Genomic DNA, 20,603 nt, shown 5'->3' on the forward strand with positions numbered 1-20,603 from the left:
CGGGGCCGCCGCGCAGCGAGCGGGGGGAGCCCGCGGCCAATGGGAGGCCGCAGGGCCCGCCTGGCCCCGCCCTCCCCGGGGCACAGAAGGGCGTGGCAAGGCACACGGGCGGGGCGGGAGGGGGCGCGGCCTCGCAGCCCGGCCCCTTCGCCGGTAGCGGGAGCGCGGCTGCTCCGCGCCCGGGCTCCCCAGCTGGAAGCTGCGCTGAGGAAGCGCTGCGCAGGAAGCCAGGTACAGGGAGTAGGGTCAGGTGCATTTTATTGGACAGAGGTGGACTCGATACACATTAGATCGTAATTTTCCATTCTTCTTGGTCAGGTATGTTGAGTGTACAGGTTCCCATTTTTCAGTCCAAAAGGAAAAAAATGCATCACACAAAGCAGCTGCATCCAACAACACAACAAGATCCGTGTCATTATTCACTTGAAGACTAGAAATGTGCCCAGAAAGTTTTCAGTCATTCAATATGCTAAAATACAGATAATAAAAAGAGTTAGTAACTGTTTACTGGTAAAATACATTAAAAAATCAGGCAAATTGAGAATGACAACCCATGACTTCCCTCTGTATGGCACCGCTCCATTGTTTCATTATAAATTTGTAAAAGGCACCACACATTGAGACTGTAAAGCAAGGGAGAAAACAAAACCAAGCAACTTTCTGTGATTTTCTTTCTGTACAAACACATATATCTTAAGGCAGGTGTTTTCATGTGCAAAATACAAGTATACAGGTAAAACCAATGTTGGTATCAGATATTCTCATACTCGCTTCTTCTTTTAGCAGTAACGTTGGTGTCCAAATGTACAGTACATTGAAAACACTTTTCTCTAACAGAGCTCAAAATAGAAGGCAGGCTGGAAATATGGCCCTGATAACAATTACTTTTTAAATCTGAAGAACTTTTATGTAGACTCCTTAAAACATGTACAAACAGTCATTCTCTTTTTCTTGTCTCTTCCTTTAGAAAGGTCCATATCAACTTGTTCACTATGTCAGGTTGATCCTGTTGGAGCCAATGACTGGCCTCAGACAAAATAGTTAATCTGAAATGATTTTTAACATAAATCCGTGTAATTTCTGCCATATCAACTTCCATAAAGGCATCTCTTTCTCCCCATAACAGCAGGGTTGGCATGGTGACTTCATGGTGCTGCAGAGGTAGGCAGCTTTAAAAATAAAATACACTTAGTTTAGTCTTGTTTTATAGAAATCACCAAGACAGGTTTCAATCAACTTAGCTTTTGAAATAAACACATATAATCTTATTGCAAGCTTTCCAGGTTCTGTATTATCTTCTACAACACCAATAAAATATTAATGTGACTCAAAGTACTCTAACTGTTTTTAAGGATGCTAAAGTTATGTGTCTGATATTGTTGCTGGTTGCAACATTTAGAATATAACAAGCAACGTGCAACATAATATACAACAATTTAGAATAGATTCTGTGATCAGATACAAATCATTACAATGCTGATGCTCAAACAACAATTTTAAACCAATAATGTATAAAAATGATATTCTGAATGAATTGTTATGACAGATAGAGTGCTAGGTTGAAACCTAGCAGTTAGTTAAGAAACTACACTCTGTAAGAAAGGAAAGACAAAGAACAAAGATGGCATGCATTAGTTTAATGTCAGACAAAACTGGAGACTTTGAAGACATTCCTCCTCTCTACTTATATATAACATCAAGAATTATTAATAAAATGTCACATTATTATTTAATTGCACATAATTATTTAATTTCATTTTGATGGATGAACTTGGAAAATTCTTAAAATGACTTCTGTAGCAGTGGATTTAGGTCTCATTTTTCAAACCAAACTGACCCAACCCACTGAACCATAGCTCATTCATAGTATCATTTTTTTTAATTGTTTATCTGATGATCTGGTTCAGTACATTTACATTAATCTCTTTAAGTTTCAAACTATTCTGGATACCTTTACTATTTTTATGTATATTTTTCACTACTGTACAGTTCATTATTATTCCTTTGTGCCAAGTGCCTTGCAAGATTTGTTCCCTTGGGAAAACTCTCCTGGGCCTGTATCTAAAGTACAGTGAATGGAAGGACCGCTGTGCTATTTATACAAGAATGTGCTCATGATGGATGGAACTAGGTAATTTCAATCATCTCTTTTGAAATAACTTCCTAGAAAAAATAGTCCCTGAAGAGCTGAAACTCCAGATGAATAGCAATGGATTGGAAACCTTTCACATGTAGGTGACCAGTACCAGCCCACTTTCATCAAAAAAATAAACCAAACAGTGCATAAGCACACACATACACAGGAATTGGTAGTGATTAACAGTAATTAATAGTGATCAACAGTAATTAATATCTGTGAAAATCCATTCTGATTAATAACTGATACTAAGCTTTCTTTCTTGAGCCCGCAAAAAGCCTGAAACAATAGTTGACATGTGCAACTCTTCTCATCCCATCAGAATCCCACAGCAATCCAGCTGCCAGCTGCCACAGCTCCTTCCCTGTCACTGTCAGAGAAGCAGCTGGTTCATGTGTGCTCACAGGTGCAAGGTGCTACAGCAAATATGATGAGCAAGGCTTAGGGTGCTCCTGCCTCCCTAGCTCCTCGTTAGCCCTATGCTGGGGCCCTGCTGTGTAGTTCCACGGTCAGCATGGAAGGCACAGGAAGAGCAGTAAGGGTGGCACTAAGCTTGGTCCAGGGAAAATGAAAGGTTCATCTACTGCAGAGACTTTGCTGGGTTTAGGGAAGCTAGAGAGGCACGCAGGAGGTTTAGCACTGCTGAAGCCTGGTGGCAGGAAGGGACTAAAGAGTTCAAACCCACTCCTCTTGGTATATTCCTTGTAGCTAGCTATGAGGCTGCAAGTCACAAATAGAGAATAAGCAGAATCAAAGATGCTCTGGCCCTGTTAAGCTTTTGGTAGATAACCACGGAGTGTCAGCCACTAAGCCAGTGACTTCCACAAAAGTTAAAACCATCAGAAAATTGTTTGAGAAAATATTAAGCTTGCAAAAATCTTTCCTATGATGCTGGCTTTCAGTCTTAGTCTATGCCTGCTCCCTGCTATACATGCTCACTGGTGCCAGTGAGCAATATGAAATCTATGTAAGAACAAAAAAAAAAGGGGTTAACAAAAAGGGTTAGTTACTAAACAAACTAACTAATGTTTTTATAAAAAACAGCCCAAGCACAATAAAATTGAAACCAGACACAGTTTTGTAAAGTTATAAGGAAAGGTAAGGGTAACTTACTTGGAGCTATAATACAAATTAACATCAAATATTTGTTTACAAGTATTGTTTAGAGATGAATTTTTGTGATTACCATGAGTTCTGTCAGTGAGGAAGAGGCTTCACTTTATCAGATTGTGAACAAAGATTTTCCTTACCAGCACTCTGGTTGTTTCACTGTTTTGTGTGGATACATTATAAAATTAACTTTGCATCAGGCTGCTTGACACTCAACGCATTCATCACTTGTTGAACCTTTAAAAACAATTGTCTTTTTTCTCTTCTATGTTGGTGGCAGAAGACACGATAACGTTTTTGGCCTCTAGAGGTCTCTAGAATATTTTACCTTGTTGCGGAATGTTACACTGACCTGAAAATATTTCTGTAGTGGTTGATGGGTCCAGTTAATGCTCCAGGTTGTGAAAAGACATACAGATAAGCTTCAATATCCTCTCCTGTTAATCTGCAGCCTTTCCGTCCAATTCCAGTGGCTTGGCTGGTAAATAAACTTTTCAGAACCTACAAAGGAAGAATAAAAAGCCCAAGATATCTAAGAAATGTTATTTTTCTCATTCAAGAGGACACATCTTTCTAAAATCTATTTATACGTTGTTGGGAATAGAATTAATGGTTCAAATGTTTTTATTGGAGAGCTATCTGTAACGCACACACTAAACTTATTTCTGGTGTAACTTACTCCAGAATAATTAAAGTATAGGCAAACATGAGTATCACCAATTTACTCAGTTCTGCACTGCGACGTGAGAGGCAGAGGCAGGCTGCAGGCACACAATTTTTTCAGGAATGGGCCCCAGCAGCTGAGAGGGTGAGAGGGAGGAGATGGGAGCTCCCCAGCTCGCAGTCCCACAGACATGCAGCACCGGGAGCACGGTACTGGGCTGCATGCGTCTGGGAGGATGCATGCCTTCAGCTGCTTTTTCCACTTCTACACGTTTGTATTGATTGTTTAATGTTATGTAAGGTGTTGGCCTTACTGTTTTCTTGGGCACAGTTAATCACCTGGAAGAATGTGCTAGCCAGACTCCCAGCCTGCTTGCCCTGAAGCAGGCAGTGAGGGATGAGAGGATAGCCCACCACTCACAGGAAGCCTTGCCTAAGCCAGCAGGAGTTCTCCAGGCACCAAATGTGTCCCATGGCATGGGCACAAGTAAAATATTACCAGCTGACTACTGAGGTGGAGCAACACACTGTAGAGATGGAGGTTAAAAGGATGTATGGACCTGCCAGAAATGCAAAAGCAATTGTGAATCCCACAGATGGTATATACTTATATTCCACTTTGTATAAATATATACAACCAAAGAAAAATCAGAAAGCTCTGTATTTTTTCCAGTAATTATCATTACATCAGAAGGCACCAACATAGGTAGGCAATTCTTCCATTGCTGACAGTTAAATATATAAAGAAGAGCACTCAGTTTGCTCACCTTGAAATCATTTAGTGTAAACATGAATTCAGGAAACCATGGCATTTGGAAAAAGAAGTAGTAAGCAGATTTAATCAATTGTGATGGATGTCGTAGAATGTATTCTGAAACAAAAATGCCCATGAATTAAAAATGAAAACTGATGACTCAAAGCAAATTACTGTTAATATCACTATTTTTTAAACTTAAAGGAATGCTTTAAAAATACTACATTCAAGTATGCTATGTTACATAAGATGATTACTGTTTCAGGAGTAAGTATATGATGTGGCCATTAAAATATACTTCTTGTTTTATAAGTGGTAATAGAAACAGACAGCAAAGCCTGCCACAGATTAGGTGAGAGCACTGACATTTGAGAGTTTAATTGCATGGTAAGATTTTCACTTAGAGATCTATTTGTATAGCGAGTCTAAGGCATTCTTTCAGGTGTAGAATAAGAGGCATAAATGCAAGTATTACTTCTGTCTTAATGTATTTCTGTCATCAAAGATGTAATGTACAGAAATCTGTAGATGATAATCCACTCACATTATAAAGGGAGCATCAATCCTGGTCATGAAAGGACAGAATTTTTCTAAGTCTTCTTTCTTGGCAATTTCAAGAACCACAATCAAGATTACATTGCCACTTTTGAAAGACATTGAAGAATATATAACGGAAGAGTGATATAGCCAAATTTGCAGTCTCCTTTTTGAAACTGAAATTTTGTGTCTCTGATAAATTGCAAAAGCCAACACTCACATTCAGGTATCTAACTTCTAAAAGCAAGCACAGAATGTATGCGATACCAGGAGGTCTAGAACCTACCCTTTAGAAATGCAAATTCAGAAAAGCAAAGTTGCACTCCCATTCTAGTAGTGAATAAAAATGGGTTTAAAAAAAAAAAAAAAGTAAATTGGAGCCTCAGCTACCTTCTAAGCACTCATATCTTACACACTCCTAAACTGCATTTTGCCATTAATGGACCATCATCAATAATGCTTACTTGACTTTTCTGTGCTAATATGTTACTGTTATGTTTCCAAATATGTTATTAAACTAAAATATTTCCACTATTGAGTGACGTACAAATATTTTGTTTAAATATTTAATTTTACTAAGAGGATTATAGAGATTTTGTCAATATTGGGAAAGGATAAATCACCATTTTCTAATAGGGAGACTTCCCCACCTCATTGCTTAATCTAACAAATACAGCACTGTTACCAGTCCATTGATGTTAGGATATGTGAATGTAGTGGTAAGTCAAAAAATCCTGAGATGGAAATTCTAAGGAAGGAACTCTCAAAAAATCTGGTATCATAATTGCTATCAGTTAGCAATGAGAAATGGCATGCATTAAGTAACTAAGTCATTAAGGTATGCCCAAAGTAGTGATATGTAACAAAGATCAAGTGATTTCAAATGCATGAATACAATAATCCCTTAGGAGTGGTTGGGAGGATGTTAACAGCTATTACAGAATTAATTGTGTAAATAAAAAAAGAATTAATCCCCAGACTTTTATCATAGTAAAGATTACGATATTAAAGGCAATGGAGAATACTCCATTTATAAGCCATTTTCATTTAATCCACAGTCAAACAAATTTGATCCAGGGAGACTTTATCAAGCTACATAACATGCTTTGTACTTCTAAAAATATGCAAACAAATACTAAGAAAAGCTATAGTAATATGTATTTTGCTTCTGTACAGCCTGGCTCCCAATCTTAGTGAAAATGCTGCAAAAACTCCTGATTGCTCCAGTGGTGGTACAGACATTTCATTGGGTAAGTGAAGCTTAACTACCTGGCAAAACATTCTTTAATACCATAGAAAGGTGGCCAAGAACACTGTGAGAACAATAGGTATGAACGGTTCTGAGATGAAAATTAAAGCTTCACTGAGTTTTCTCAACTATTTCTGGGCAAGTGGGGTGATTACAGAATGGAAATAGTATAAAGCCTGCAATTTAAGAAGTTAAAATCAGTGAGATACTACTGTCATTGTAACTACTGAACACAGATCTAATACCTATGAAATATTTTGTCATTCTGGATAGCAGACAAGCTCAAAGCCTATCACAGAACAAATTCTGCTAGTGCACTCTTTTTGAACTAGCACATTCCTCTCGTATGCAGACTGAAGAAGTTGTCTTGTTGCAATGAATATTGTACAGGATCATAGTGTTTCATTTGTCACCTAAATCAGGATTAAACACTAAAAGTCTGATTGTCACTTATACAAAGGCTGTTTTGTACAGTTTTTATAATGCAGTGAGACCTTAACCTAGGCATAATGCAATACACTTTCATGTTCAGGGAACTTTATCCTGCCAGGTTCATGTACATGAAAATTATGTTTTTGTGAACCTTCCAGGATTAAGAAAAAAGATCAGTAAATTTGCTTGCAAACACTCCCACTTCCTACAGTAAATTATTTCCCAAAGTAAAATACCTAATACTTTACTGCTTTGTAAAATACAGTCCAGATTGTGAGGAGGACTGCGTTCTGGTAACTTAACCACTGAACATCTAAAAGAGCAAGCAGTTGGTTCTTCTTTAAGCAACCTCAAAGCAAACACAATCTTAATGAAAATGCAAATAGTCTGGGTTAACACATATACATATGTAACATTATAACTATTATAAAACTCACCTGTAAACACAGAAGGATGAGGGAAATTAACCACAATCAGCTTTGTCACCATTTCAGGGTAACATATAGCCACTAACCAAGCGATCATTCCTCCCCAGTCGTGGCCAATCAACACGCACTTGTTGTATCCTACCACATAAACACAGATTTGTGCTTTTATTTCAGTGAAATTTGTGTCCATAAATAATATTGCAATTTCTGGGTAAAATAGGTGGTCCAGCACATGTATTAATGTAACTATATTCATAGTTACATTATTGCTTCCATTACTAAAGGCAAAAAAAAAAGTGCACTATTATAGCTAAAAATTTAGCACATAATTAAAATTATTTAATTTAGCTTCAATCACACTTGAAGTGTAAATGTGAAGCTGAAGTAATTTGGCATCCAAATAGCCACACTGTTCACATATGAGCCAATTCAGGGTCAAATACATGATTTAAGTTGCAGTCGTTATAATACATGTACAGTTACTGTGTTTAGGGAGTTTGGAGTTTGAAACCGCAAACGGAAAGACTGAGATGTCCTGAGCCCTTCCTGAACAAAATTAATCCTTATGAATTGCTTTGAATATGGGAGGTTGTCTAAGGATTAAACACCACCATTATGCAAAAAGGGGGAATTACACTTAATAGCCATATATATAATATGGCTATTCTCCAAAAGAATTTACCTTGGGGTTAGAACAAACTATGATAGGAAGCCTCAGAAATACTTTTTTTTTTCCCCCATACAAAATTTAAATCCCTATGAAATTGCATTATGATGAGAGTACTTCACAAGCATAACCATGGCATTACCATGAAGATTAACACAACCAGTGAAAGTTGGAAAATGTAAACACAGTGTGGGGACAGCCTGCCCAATCTTTTGACACTATTCAAATATCACAATCAAAACAAATCCTAAATTCAAACCTTAAGACTGGCATCACTGCTCTGCTATTTCTTCATGTGAAATGCAGGAAGTTGTACTTATCCCTAGTACTGTATCCCTAGAGTATCCAAGGAATTAATGGTTCAGAGAATGGGTCTAATCTCATCCTTTTATTGGTATGGAGGAGAAATACCCTTCAGTAGGTGTTAGTTTATTGCCAGAACAGCTATATTTCCTGCTGAACTGGAGGAACAAAGTTTGCAGACTTGCTTTAGTTCAAGATCATCACACCATGTATTTGCCACAGAGAGCAATGTATTCCGTGTTCTGTTGCTTTCACTGTTGCATAAGACACAGTGATTCAGCTCTTGTACACTGACTACCATGCAGGAGTAGTATTTTGGGATTTTTTTTTTTTAATACAGCAGATGCACTGTCACCATATTTGGAAAGCCCACAACATTTATTCTATCTTGTTTGTGCTAGAAGAATTTCACCTGATACCAGTTCTCTTGTCTGCAAGTGCTATTAGACTAATCTACAACAGTACCCATTGAGTGCAATGGGTAGGAGGAGTAAGTGAAAGTCTGTTTAGTTAGGGGAAAAGACCATAGGTTTGTCCTGCTGGATTTCACAGCATTTTAAACTATGATGGAAAATCATCTTTACATATTGTTTACACCGACATACATGTCACAATCGGAAAACAATTTTTTTCTGCTAGTACTGATAATAGTCCATAAAATACGAGTATCCTTAGCTTTATATCCATACACATCTATGAAGTGTATATATTAAACAGAATGCATTTTTTTGAAATCAATTATAGATATTAATGTGTTTTCTTTCCCCAGAAAATTAAATTGTCTATGATCTGAGAAGTTTCTCTTTTAACGCACCCAGAGATTCCAAAATATCCTTTATATCTGTTATCAGGCAATCTAACTTGTAATTTTCTTTGTGAGAAGGAGCATCTGTTTCTCCATAACCTCTCAAATCCAGGGCCACCACTCGATATTCACTTTTAAATTCCCGCAATTGATGGCGCCAAGAATACCTAACAAAGGAGAAAAAAAAAAGTCAGAGTTATAAGGTCAAGCAGTATGATACCAAAATGCAGTCAATGCTTTTGCTCCCAGATAGCTGAACGTAAGTTATCATGGCTTTGTTTGCAATGAGATTCTTTTTTCTTTCTGTGGTATGCTGATAGTTGTTTGTGGCTATAGCAATTTTGTGCTCCCTTCTTGAATTCTCCAGTAAGGAAATGCAGCTGCTAGAGAGGGGGCATGGCCAGAGCCTGGATATTTCAAGTGTCTAGAGTCTGTCATGGTCCCTTTGTTGCTGGCAAAGCAGGCAAGCAGAGCACAGAGAGAAGTATTCTGTTTTATCTTTGTAACCATAATATCATCCAAAAAGAAAGGTCTGACAAGCTTTCTTTCCTCCCTGGCTTGTTCACATGCAAATTTTGTTAAGACTAGGGAAATATGCCTCAAGAGACAGATTTTTTTTTTCTCTTCAGAAAAGGAATGTCAGATAATTCATATGCTAAATTAACCAAAGAAATACAATGAATAACAAATAAACTTGGTGACTTCCATATGATTTATATTATGTACACCTCTGTATTGCTATACTACCAGAATTGTTCCAGAGCAATCTCACAGTGTGTTGGTACTGCATGAAGTATTGTATTGTTTGCATTTCTATGGAAAAGAGTGATAGCATTATGTACTTTAAAGACATACAAAGTAAATAACTTAATAAGTCCTGGGCTATTCCTCATTCTGTATTAGTACATAGTGAGTGGATGACTGCATTATAAAAGCAAAAACAATAAGAAAATGGAAGGCTTGATCCTACAAGAACTACTTGCCTTCAATTGTTAATTAAAACCAAATAAATTTCAGAATAGCCACTACCAAGAAACACATGGCCTTATCTTACATTGCAATAGAAAGGTACACAAAAAACATGATCCTTCTAGGTCTATGTAACAATGGCTGAATCCTTCTTTGCTAGGATCTAGCTTTTATTTCTGCTCTCATTTCAACAGTCTCAGATAAATGATACAAAGAATTTGAATCATCAGGTATCATGAGAGAAGCACAGAATTCTACCTTAATTCAAACAGCGTCTGTATCAGTCCATTGGCTGTTCCACTTTAGCTTTGCCTCCAGCCCAGTAGGGATTTTGAACATACCGTAAGTAATATTACAATAATACCCATTAATTATAGAAATTTGTATTCATGTAAACAGAACAGTCAGAATCTTTTCATGTCAGTGCTGTATAATGCAAATGCAATACTTAGCACAGATCTCTAGGAATTAAATTTTTAAAGGCATTATACAATAACTTGGAAGCTGAATTTGCCATGGTAACTGTTGTAGCTATCATATATCCTTGAGTAAGAAGAATCAACAAAGCCCATAAATAAATAAATAAACTGTGTTTGTTTTAGAAACATGTCTAGTTGCTATCCTCATCTCCTGTTTTCACAACAGTCCATCAGTCACCAAACGTCTGGCTGACTGGGTTTTATATCCAAAGAAATCCTTTAACCCTATCTGAAATGTAACTACTGGACAATTGTTCTGCAGGCATAATTTGGAAAAGCTGGTGGATGCCTTCATTTTCATAAGGCTGAATAATGGAAATTATTCTGTGACTTTCTGATCACATTATTTCTGAAGGGTAGCTTGCATAAAATTTAGGAGCTAGCACGTATCTTTATAGGTACTCAGCTGTCTCAATACATCATGCTCGTTTTCAAATATTTGAATATTGTCTTTCCACAAAATTGGTATTGATTTTCAAGTTCCTGTACATCTAAAGCACTTAATGGCTTTGCTGCATTATATTCTTTAGTGATCTTTCATCATCTTCAGACGTACTCAGTCACTTGCTAAGGCCAGTGTTGTCTGGTTATAGTTGTCCTACTTATAACCTTGAGACATTTGAAGGCAGAGGATTTGTTACAATTAAGAATTGCAACTGTGAATCTTATCCTTTTTTTTTTTTTTTTTTTTTTTTTGCTAGTCAAACAGTACAAAGCTGATGCTGCTTTAAAATCTCTTGTGATTATTTTATCACATGGTCTCAGAACAATCTCTGTTCTTGCATTAAAATTCTGCACTAATTGAATTTACAAACCAACATCAGTATTTGTAGTGTGACTAATTTATAGACTAATTATCATTTACCATTGCAAACCATGAAAACAGCTCTGAATTTTGAAAACAATACACTGGATCTCAATAGAATAAATATGTAAAATGCTGAATTTTGCATATTATTCCCACTGTAGGGGAAATTAGCTCTAGTCTCAGCTGTCTTATTGTGTTAGAATACACATTAAATACATATTATGCAAGATATGCATAATCCTTGCATAGAATATGCGACTCCCCTCCGTCTAACTGACTTTCTAATCAACGTTTACAGCTTTTAGACTTTTAATTAGAAATTTATTATTAGAGTAATCTGCTTCTTTGAAAATGTATTGTAAAGTAATAAATATGACTTTCTACCGTCATCCTCAATGCCTTTAGTATCTCCAGGAAATTTCTAAGGGAAGACAACTGACCTCTGTTTCATCTGGGTCACTTTATCATGGCATGACCTGAGTCCAGCTTGAAAGATCACAATTCCAACACTGGAGCCTAGCTCCATATCTGAGTTTAGGAAGGAAAAGGATCATTTAACTTGCTGAATTACAGGCATCACCACTTCCTCTATTCACTTACTGTTTTTAGGTGTAAGTTCTGCATGCCATGCCTCACTAGGCAAATCTGCCAGTGACAGCTCAAGAAATTCTGTTCAAATGCTGGACACATGACTGCTTTTCTTTGTTACAAACAAACATTTTGGGTTGGTTGTGATTCATCATTCATCTTATGATGAACTAAAAATAGAGCCTCCTTCCCTGAGTAGCACTCTGAAATTAGGCTGCAAAGTAGCCTATAGAGCTCACAGTTCTTCTCCCCCTCCCCTAGTTAAAACTTACATGTAGTATTTTTAACAAAGCCATCCATACTGCACACATATCTTGAATCCTCATTTTAGCACCCTCTACTATAATTCCTAATTTTAACTGTAATTCCTAAGTTTAGCCATGTCAGTGTAAATGTTATGTGTTTTCCAAGTGGGAAGTTCATTAAAAATGAGTAGTTCCTCCCCAAAATTTGAATGAAAGTGTACAGGCAATGTAAAAAAAAGATAGTTGGATTAAGTCAGACTACAGGATTTTTTTTTTTTGTGGTTGCTGCAGTTAAAAATTTCAATGGCTTGTTTCCTACTAGAACTTAATGCTTTTAGTATTCATAGATATACAAAAAAGTTCACTCTGAGGATATTTAAGCTTGATCATCACTCTCAGGTATCTTAAGCAGCCTCATTTGTAAAAGAAAAGCTTGTAGGGAGTTTTACCAGAATTCTGGAAAGCCATGAAGCAGCAGCATGAGTGGTTTACCCCTTTCTCCAGCAGCCACATAGTGGAATCTTAACCCTGAATCCTAGAACGAAAGAAGAAGTATTGTGTTTTTAGTGTGGCATAGAACTGCTGTACTGGAATTTGCAAATGAAAATGGCTTTAGACAATACTCTAAGGAATAACATATTGTCCCTGAAAAAAAAATCAAATTGTCCGTTCTCAAAGCTGAAGTCTAATGCGTTCCTGAGATCAGGTACCACTGCCCCAATGCTGAGCAACCCACACCCCAGCTGCTACAGTCCTGGGCAGGGTGTCCTTGCTGCGTGCCAAGCTGTGTTGACTGCGTGTCAATTCAGCCATGAGCACACTCATGGGTCTGAAAGAGCACACACCTGGCATGGACGCTAGGCAGTGAAGATCATCGCAGGAGCTAGGACCTTTCTTCACACAGACAGGGCATGTGCTTTGTGGAAAGACTTTAAGACACAGTATACTTTAAATGCACTTTCAAACTTTAACTTAGTTTCTAAGATTGTGCAACTATTTAAAAACTATTTAAAACCGTCACATTGCAGTGTGGCACAATAAAGGATGCCATGCATTCTTAAAAACATAAAGCAATCGAAGTTAAGCAACTACAAAGCAAGTACTTTTTGCTTGTTTCCTTTACTGTTCAAGGCTTCAGACTTGCTTCAGAAAATAAAGCCTTAATGTAATCATCTTCTTTCTACCCTAGCCACTATTTATGATGCACCATTTAAGAAAATGGATCTTACAAGAATTACCAGCAGGCAAGTAACTTACTGTTAGCAGTCCAGCTGCTGAACACTGAAATGCCACTGAAGTGAATAAATGCAAGCTTACACTAACTCAAGGTCAAGTCCTTGAGCTGAAATTAAGCCTACTAGGCTACTGAATTCTGGCACGGGGTGGATACACAAGTCAGCAAAGACTTAACTCACAAAATACAATGTGCTGTTTAGCAGTCATGTGAAAGAAACTGCAGGAAGAAAGGTCATACAGCTGCTGAACAAATGCCAGAGCCTGCACCATCGCTGCTATTTTAAAAAGGGAAAAAATCCCTGCCTTTGCTGTAGATCAAGATCTCATGTCATGTTGAGGATCGCAACTGCACAGGTTTTTCTTGCCTGAGATGCTTCAGATTCTCTGAAATACCTCGGCACTGCTAACTCACCAACCAACTAAAAAAAACATGAACTTACATCTTGGTTTTGGAAAGAGCTCTGGAATGGAAATAATTGCTTTCTTATCTTCATATTCACTATCGATATAGTAGGAACTTTTGGCTCAGTTCTGCCCAAAGTTACACCAATTTTTCTCTTCTGGGATGGCAGTGAATTTGGAGTCCCTAGAAGTACAAATGGCTGTACATTTCTAAGCACTTGCTGATACCTTCTCACTACGTTTTAGGTCCAGTACATCATCTTCACCATTCCCTGGATCACTCCCTGCCTTTGACCCCTTTAAAATAACAGAAGTTTCTCAGTTCTCTTCCAGAGATTTTCATTTCATAGGTAGTTGGTTTTCCCTCCTCCATTCCGATTCTTTCAGTTAGTGTCCTTTAGGGATTTGCCCTCAGTGCTTTTACTTTAATCTAGTTATTGCTTTTAAGGACATCGCCTTTACCCATACAGATTTGATCGTCACTTGCACAGCAGCAGTTTAAATGTCACACACCCCAAACTAAGCCCACCCTCTACCTTTTCGGGTGCTCCTTTCAGCTCCCTTTTTTCTGTTATTGCAACAGTCCTTGCGGTCCCCCAAGACACATGTAGGACATTGCCATCTTATCTGAAACATGCTTTGGTCTTTGTTTTGCTGAAATCTGTCCAGGTCTGTACGATACATGTAGGAAAGCCATACAGCAGCCAATGGCAAGCAGGTTTCATATTGCCTGAAAAGAGTGACCGACCGTCACATCGACAGAGTTCGCTTTGACCCCAGAGCTCTCTCCGTCCTGCCACAGCCCCCACTCCCCAGCACCCAGCCACTTGCAGTTTGGCGCTGTAGGGAAGAAGAATGCAGCACAGGATTGAAGAAGCATGTGCGCGCCTCCCGGTGATGCTGGAAAAAGAAAGCAGGCGGATCACGAGCAGCGGGGAGCCTCGGTAGTTCAGATCAGTGCCACCTGCCAAAAAGCACCTGCCCGGACCCCACAGAACTAAGGGCTCGCCACTCGTTTCACCCCAAACACGGCTCTAGGACATCCGCGACGCCTTCTGCGGCCCCGGGAGCTCCCCGGCTCCGCGAGGCGCCGCTCCCGGGGGGCCCGGACCGGGGCCCTTCCTCCCTGCGGCCGCGGCGCACGGCGGGGACCCCGCGATGACGGGCCGGGGGGACAGGGGCAGGGGCAGGGACGCGCGGGCACGGGGAGCGCGCAGGGTAGCCGCGCGCACGGGGCGGGGGCGCGCTCGCGGGGGCGCGCTCGGGCCTTTCCCGCCCTGCCCCGAGCCTTCACCTTGATCCGGACGTAGCAGTGGGTGCCCAGCGAGGGGTCGTTGAGGCAGGCGGGGGGGTTCTCCCGCACCGTCCGGCGGAACGTCTCGCCCGGCCGCCGGCCGATGCTCCAGAGCAGCCGCAGCCCGGCGATGCAGGCGCACAGCCCGCAGTAGCCGTACACCAGCGCCCAGAAGAGCAGCGCCCGGGCGGCCGCCAGCAGCCGGCGGGCGGGCGGCGGGCACGCAGCGCCGGGTCTCGCCATCGGGCCCCGCCGCCGCCGCCCGGGAGGGGCTGCGAGCGCCGCCGCCGCCAGGAGCCGCCCGAGCTGAGGCACCGGCAGCGGCGCGCCCGCCCCGCGGCCCCCCGCGGCCCTCGCCCTGCCGCCGCCGGGCACAGCGCCGCGCCGCCCTCCCGCCGCCGCCCCGGCCGTAGCGGCCCGGCCCGGCCCCGGCGCTGCCGAGCGGCTTCCCCCCGGCGCTGGGCCGCCTCGCCTGCCATGCCCCGCGAGGGGCCGGGGCGCCGCCGCTCCGCCGGAGGGTTGGGGCGCGCTCACCTCCCTTGCGCGGGGGGTGAAGCTCGGGGAGGTGGCTGCGCGCTTGCAGCCCCCTGGTTGTAAAGCTGCCTTCTGGCCTTAACAGTTGGCCTCTGAAAGGTCAGCCTGTAATACATTGCAACCTGAAGTGCATGCCATCAGCGTGCACGTTTCTGGAAAACACACTGATATGGAGCTCCGGCACGGGCATTTATAAAAATACAATTTATTCTAATCAAGAAATTTGCTAGCAGAGGAAATTGGATCGGCTCCAGCAGAGATCAACGTGCTACTGAGATCTCAGCCATACAAGGTGGACATTAGCCAAGCCGATGCCCGTCCACTAACTGCAGATGTCACATATGAGGCCGCAGATACTGAGATAGAAAGAACAGCCCCAGTCAGCACATATCAGGTGTGAACCTACTGATAGGTAAAGAGTTATTCAGGATTAGAACAATTTATGTAATCCAAAATTACAAGAAAAAGCATGACTATATTAAGCCATTGATCCTACAGGTTATCAAAATACAGGTACATGCTGCAGTTGGTTAGTTCTGCAAGATGAAGAAGCATGGGCTGAGTAGTTGCTGAGTGCAAGAAAAGCAGCACTGAGCTTGCACGTTAAGTCCTGATCCAACTCATTGCAGAGCCTGCTCACCTCCGCTCCATGGTGTTTCTCAGGGTACAGGCTGGTCCATGGCTTGTAGAGGCCATGTGGGAGAGTCACTGCCAATAAGGCAGACCTGTGCACAATTGCCAGCAGGGCTTCTGGAGATTTAGCCAAATTTTACTTGAATTTGACCAAGACCAGAATTCGTGCTTGATCCAGCTGAGTTCAGAGGATTAGATCTTCCAAAAGGTGTTTTATGCTCTTTCAAACAGTGCATGTAGAAGCTGGTGCAAAGACACCATGTGTTTGTTAACTAACACATGTAATTTAATGAGTTATTAAAAAAAATGGATATACATACATACGGAAAGAATATATACCATTTTAAACTGCACATAGAACACAGCTTGCAGACAATTTTTGTCTCTAACATACCAAATGCTTTCTCCTACTTGTTCTAAATTCAGACTTACAAATATAGACACTGATGTTGAAACCTTTCCCTTTGAAAACTGTGGCAGAATTAATGCTGATTTCAACATGTTCAATTTTTTTGTTTGTTTGTTTTAAATCAGATAAGCAGCAGAAAGGCACGTTATAAATGATTGCCCAGTTTCATGCATTTTTAATCTTAAAAAATACAAAACAGGTATCTGAAATTAATCTTTTACTGATACAGATAAGATCTTCAAGCAGTGGTAAAAAACTGCCTGACTTCTTTTTATCAATAAGAAATGAAATCTCAGTAGCCCAGAGCAGCTGACAACAGTTGTTGGTTTACGTATGTAGAAAATGCTGTGAATCACGCTGCTCACTGTCCGTGCTTATTGGCTGCATGCAAGACCCCCAGATTTGAGGTTGGGAGCTTTATCAGGCTGCTGGGGAAAAAATGCTGGGCTATTTAAGGCTCCCTTCCTTGTTTTAGGCAAGAAGAAAAGGAATAACATCAGAAGCTGGTATGATTCAATTAAGAAACTAACCTCTGCAGACTCCAGCAGGATGATATGAATCGTGCCTACCAAGCCTGAGCCTTCCGTTCATACTCCAATTACTCATACCATGAACCCCAGGAATAGCACATAACTGATTTTTTATACATCAGCCTTTGTGCTGATAACCTTTTTTGTAGGGAAGAAGGTTTTTGCAGGTTTTTTTTTTTTTTAAGACTAAGGATTTTCCCATAGTGTACCTGAGTAGACCGGCGATCCAGTTAGATAAGTTAGAAAGTCTGGCAGAGGGAAAACAGCCAATATTTTTGTGTCACAGTAGTCATTGAGCTCCCTAACAAACAAGCCACCAGAATGAATTAGCAGAAAACCTCCCCTAAGAATAATTGGAGAAACAAGGTTGGAAATCCTGGAGTTGACCACAAGCTTCCACCTGCTTCCAAAGAAAGGTTGATGAAAGCCCATAGATTAGGCACCTTGAATACAAGAGGGATTAAGAATGGAACAGTGATGTGCATTCTTATAAGCAGATACTTGGCCAAACTAAGCCATATTTATTGTACAAAACTCAGCTTTTTTTTTTTTTTTTTTCTTTTTTTTTCTCCCCACAAGGATAGAACCAAATCTATTTCTAGCTTATACATCTAACTACCTAGGTAGCTTTATTTTAAAACTTTAAAATGACACACAACTTTTGCAAAAGCTTATAGAGTTTAACTATGCAATCTTCAGATACAGATCCAGTATCAGAGTTGGGAAGATGATACCACTGGAGACCTGGCAGTTCAAAGCAGCTTCTGTACAGTGAGACTGTTGCTGCCTTCAGGCCACCCTGGGCTCAGTGTCTTCAGGGACCTCCAGCTGAGCTGCTTTAGCTGTCCTCTGCCAAAAAGCAGTAGAATTCCTCTTCCACTGAGGAATGCTTCCTTTGTATTCCAAGACCATGGTGCCTACACACCTGTGGCAGGCCTGTTTGCACATCAAATCTCTTCCACACATTCTCCAGAATAGCAGAATCATCTGTATATCTCATGCCAACTAATGGCGAAGATGAATAAGCAAAATTGAGAAACACAATTATTTCTCTGGAGTCCTTGTATTTTGAGTTTTCTGTTTTCTGCTCTAAATTGTTTTTCTAACAGGTTCCAAGCCAAACAAACCCAAGGGCAGATTGTTTTACAAGCTCTGTCAGTGTGCTTTGCCCTCCATGATGTGCCATCTACCTACTTATCTGCTGTCAGTTCAACTAATCTCATCCTCCCCTCCAGCTGATAGTACAAAAAATTAACTTGTTCCATTGAAAAGCAACAGAACATCAAAGCTTTTAACTTACTTTTCACTTAAGCGTAGATACTATCTACTAGGGTAGAGGCTAATATAAAAATGGTGTGTTTGTGCAGGTATTTTCACAAATGTTCAAGGTAACTTAATGGAATAACAGGACTTTGTTCACATTTTAATAGTTAGGTAATTTGTATACTTTAAGCAATGTCTGCTTAAGCAGTATTTGGATACAGGCTATATCTGCACAAATGGGATACTTGCTGGCATCAAGAGTGGTGAGAGCTCTGGGAAAATGCAGCCATTATAGGTCTGCTGCTTACATTTGGAGGCCATCTCCCTTTCTGCTGAACTCAGCCTGTCTGTAGGTAGGAACCCATTATCTTTCAAGTGACTTGTAGGATGCAGATAAAAGGTTTATCAGATTACTAATAGCACCACTGATGTTATGACTTCAAGTCATCATGACAATCTAAAGCAGTACAAAATAATAGTGTGTTTTTCCCCCCGTACATCACAATAAGAGAAGGCTAATTTCATTTATAGCTCTTGGTGAGCAGGTGATGCTGTGACCAGAGAAACTGTCATAGAAGCTAGAATTATTTTTTGAATAGGCAAAAGTACCAGCTCATACCATTTCTATTACACATGTGGCTATATAGAATGGATGAAATGCAAAGAATAAATTCTCACCTCCCCTTCCATCACTTCCTATTTCCAAAGCAGGATGGTTTGAACTTGCATTAACCCAGACAGCGGCAAGGCAGGGAGTCCTGAATGCGAACTGTAATATTTTATAGTAGGACAAATAGTTATTAACAATGTATTAAGAAATGAAGGTAGGGGTAAATCACTTTTAATGCGAATAGCAAACAAGACATCTTAAGAGCACCACTCTGTCATAACCCATCTTGTCACCCAGAGTCCCTTTCCTAGCCAAGTGCTCAAATCTCCCAAACAGCGGACATGAGCGTACATCCACATGGAGCTCATGTATGAGGACATCCTCAGATACTTCAAGGAGCAATACCCTAATCTGAGCATTTGTCAATATACAGTCTTTCTACAAATTAATCAACTACTACTATTCCAATCATAGAATCATAGAATATCCCAAGTTGGAAGGGACCCATAAGGATCATCAAGTCCAACTCCTGGCACTGCACAGGTCTACCCAAAAGTTTAGACCACATGACCAAGTGCACAGTCCAACTGCTTCTTAAATTCAGACAGGCTTTGTGCAGTGACTACGTCCCTGGGGAGCCTGTTCCAGTGTGCAACCAATAGCAACGGAAGATACAAAGCAGCTTTTTAGGATGAAATACATGTATGTATTTTGGAGCTAGCACTACCTTTTCACCGAGCTGCCTGAAATATAAGGCTATCATTTTTATGCATACCTTCACTGTCATTTATGTATTTAAATGCAGTTTATTTCCTGTATCTGAAAATTCAGCTTTCAGCTGTCTGTAGAAACTCTTATCCAGTTATTTGTTTGGGTGGTCTGTGACAGATCCACATTACACCATTGCCAGCGTTACCTTCACTTCCAGCTTTGATCCAGGAATGTGATAGACCAGAGGTCTCCCTGGGGCTCTCCCCAGGAGATTTGAGGTGGAGATTCAGCCAGGCCTCAATGTCAACACAGCTCATATGTGAATGTGTGGAGCACAAGACAATCCACTGGGGTACAAGAAGATAATATTTTGTATTGTTATTAAACAACAAAAAAAGTAGTGTCTATTTAATCATTTACTTTACATCATTTGTGTGTTATAATGTATGTAATATAGTTGTAGAATAGTGCATGTATATAATTTATAAATAAAGTATACATATACTGGTTGATGCATGCTTTATTTTTTCATTTATTTTATTGATGAACAAAAAAGTTTGCAAACTGTTGAACTAGAGTATCTTGATGGGGGCTCTTCTTCCCCAGCTTTTCTACAGTACACATTATATTTTGGTATTAATTCTTCAAGTCAGCCCTATACTTGGTTTACTGATAAAGCTATACGTAACCAAGAAGAAAATAGGTCTTTTAGACTAGTTCCCACTTCAGATAAGTATCCCAACATTATTAGAATCTTGCATTAATCAGAAAGCCTTTCAAACTGGAGAGAGAAGTAGAGTATTTTAA

The 20,603-nt window shown here is 40.2% G+C and overlaps 1 protein-coding gene across 1 annotated transcript; it reads right to left on the minus strand.

Moving 5' to 3' along the window:
- Nucleotides 1-241: 241 nt before the first annotated feature.
- EPHX4 (epoxide hydrolase 4) lies at nucleotides 242-15,349 on the minus strand. The gene is made up of 7 exons (XM_032192700.1): nucleotides 15,107-15,349; nucleotides 12,624-12,709; nucleotides 9,095-9,252; nucleotides 7,320-7,448; nucleotides 4,678-4,781; nucleotides 3,600-3,748; nucleotides 242-1,169 (listed from the first exon to the last, which is right to left on the minus strand). Exons 1-7 carry the CDS (start codon nucleotides 15,347-15,349, stop codon nucleotides 938-940), a joined length of 1,101 nt encoding a protein of 366 aa, XP_032048591.1. The 3' UTR covers nucleotides 242-937.
- Between the last annotated feature and the right edge of the window lie 5,254 nt (nucleotides 15,350-20,603).

Source organism: Aythya fuligula, chromosome 8 (assembly GCF_009819795.1).
Source record: "Aythya fuligula isolate bAytFul2 chromosome 8, bAytFul2.pri, whole genome shotgun sequence".
Classification (NCBI taxonomy): domain Eukaryota; kingdom Metazoa; phylum Chordata; class Aves; order Anseriformes; family Anatidae; genus Aythya; species Aythya fuligula.

What these genes read in the sequence shown, in the direction of transcription:
- EPHX4 (XM_032192700.1), bottom strand. Translation starts at nt 15,349, where the DNA reads ATGGCGAGACCCGGCGCTGCGTGCCCGCCGCCCGCCCGCCGGCTGCTG. An exon ending in CATGGCTTTCCAGAATTCTG is followed by an intron (nt 9,253 to 12,623) that starts GTAAAACTCCCT and finishes CTCCTTTGTTAG; the next exon opens with GTATTCTTGGCGCCATCAAT. An exon ending in GGATATTTTGGAATCTCTGG is followed by an intron (nt 7,449 to 9,094) that starts GTGCGTTAAAAG and finishes TTTATGTGGTAG; the next exon opens with GATACAACAAGTGCGTGTTG.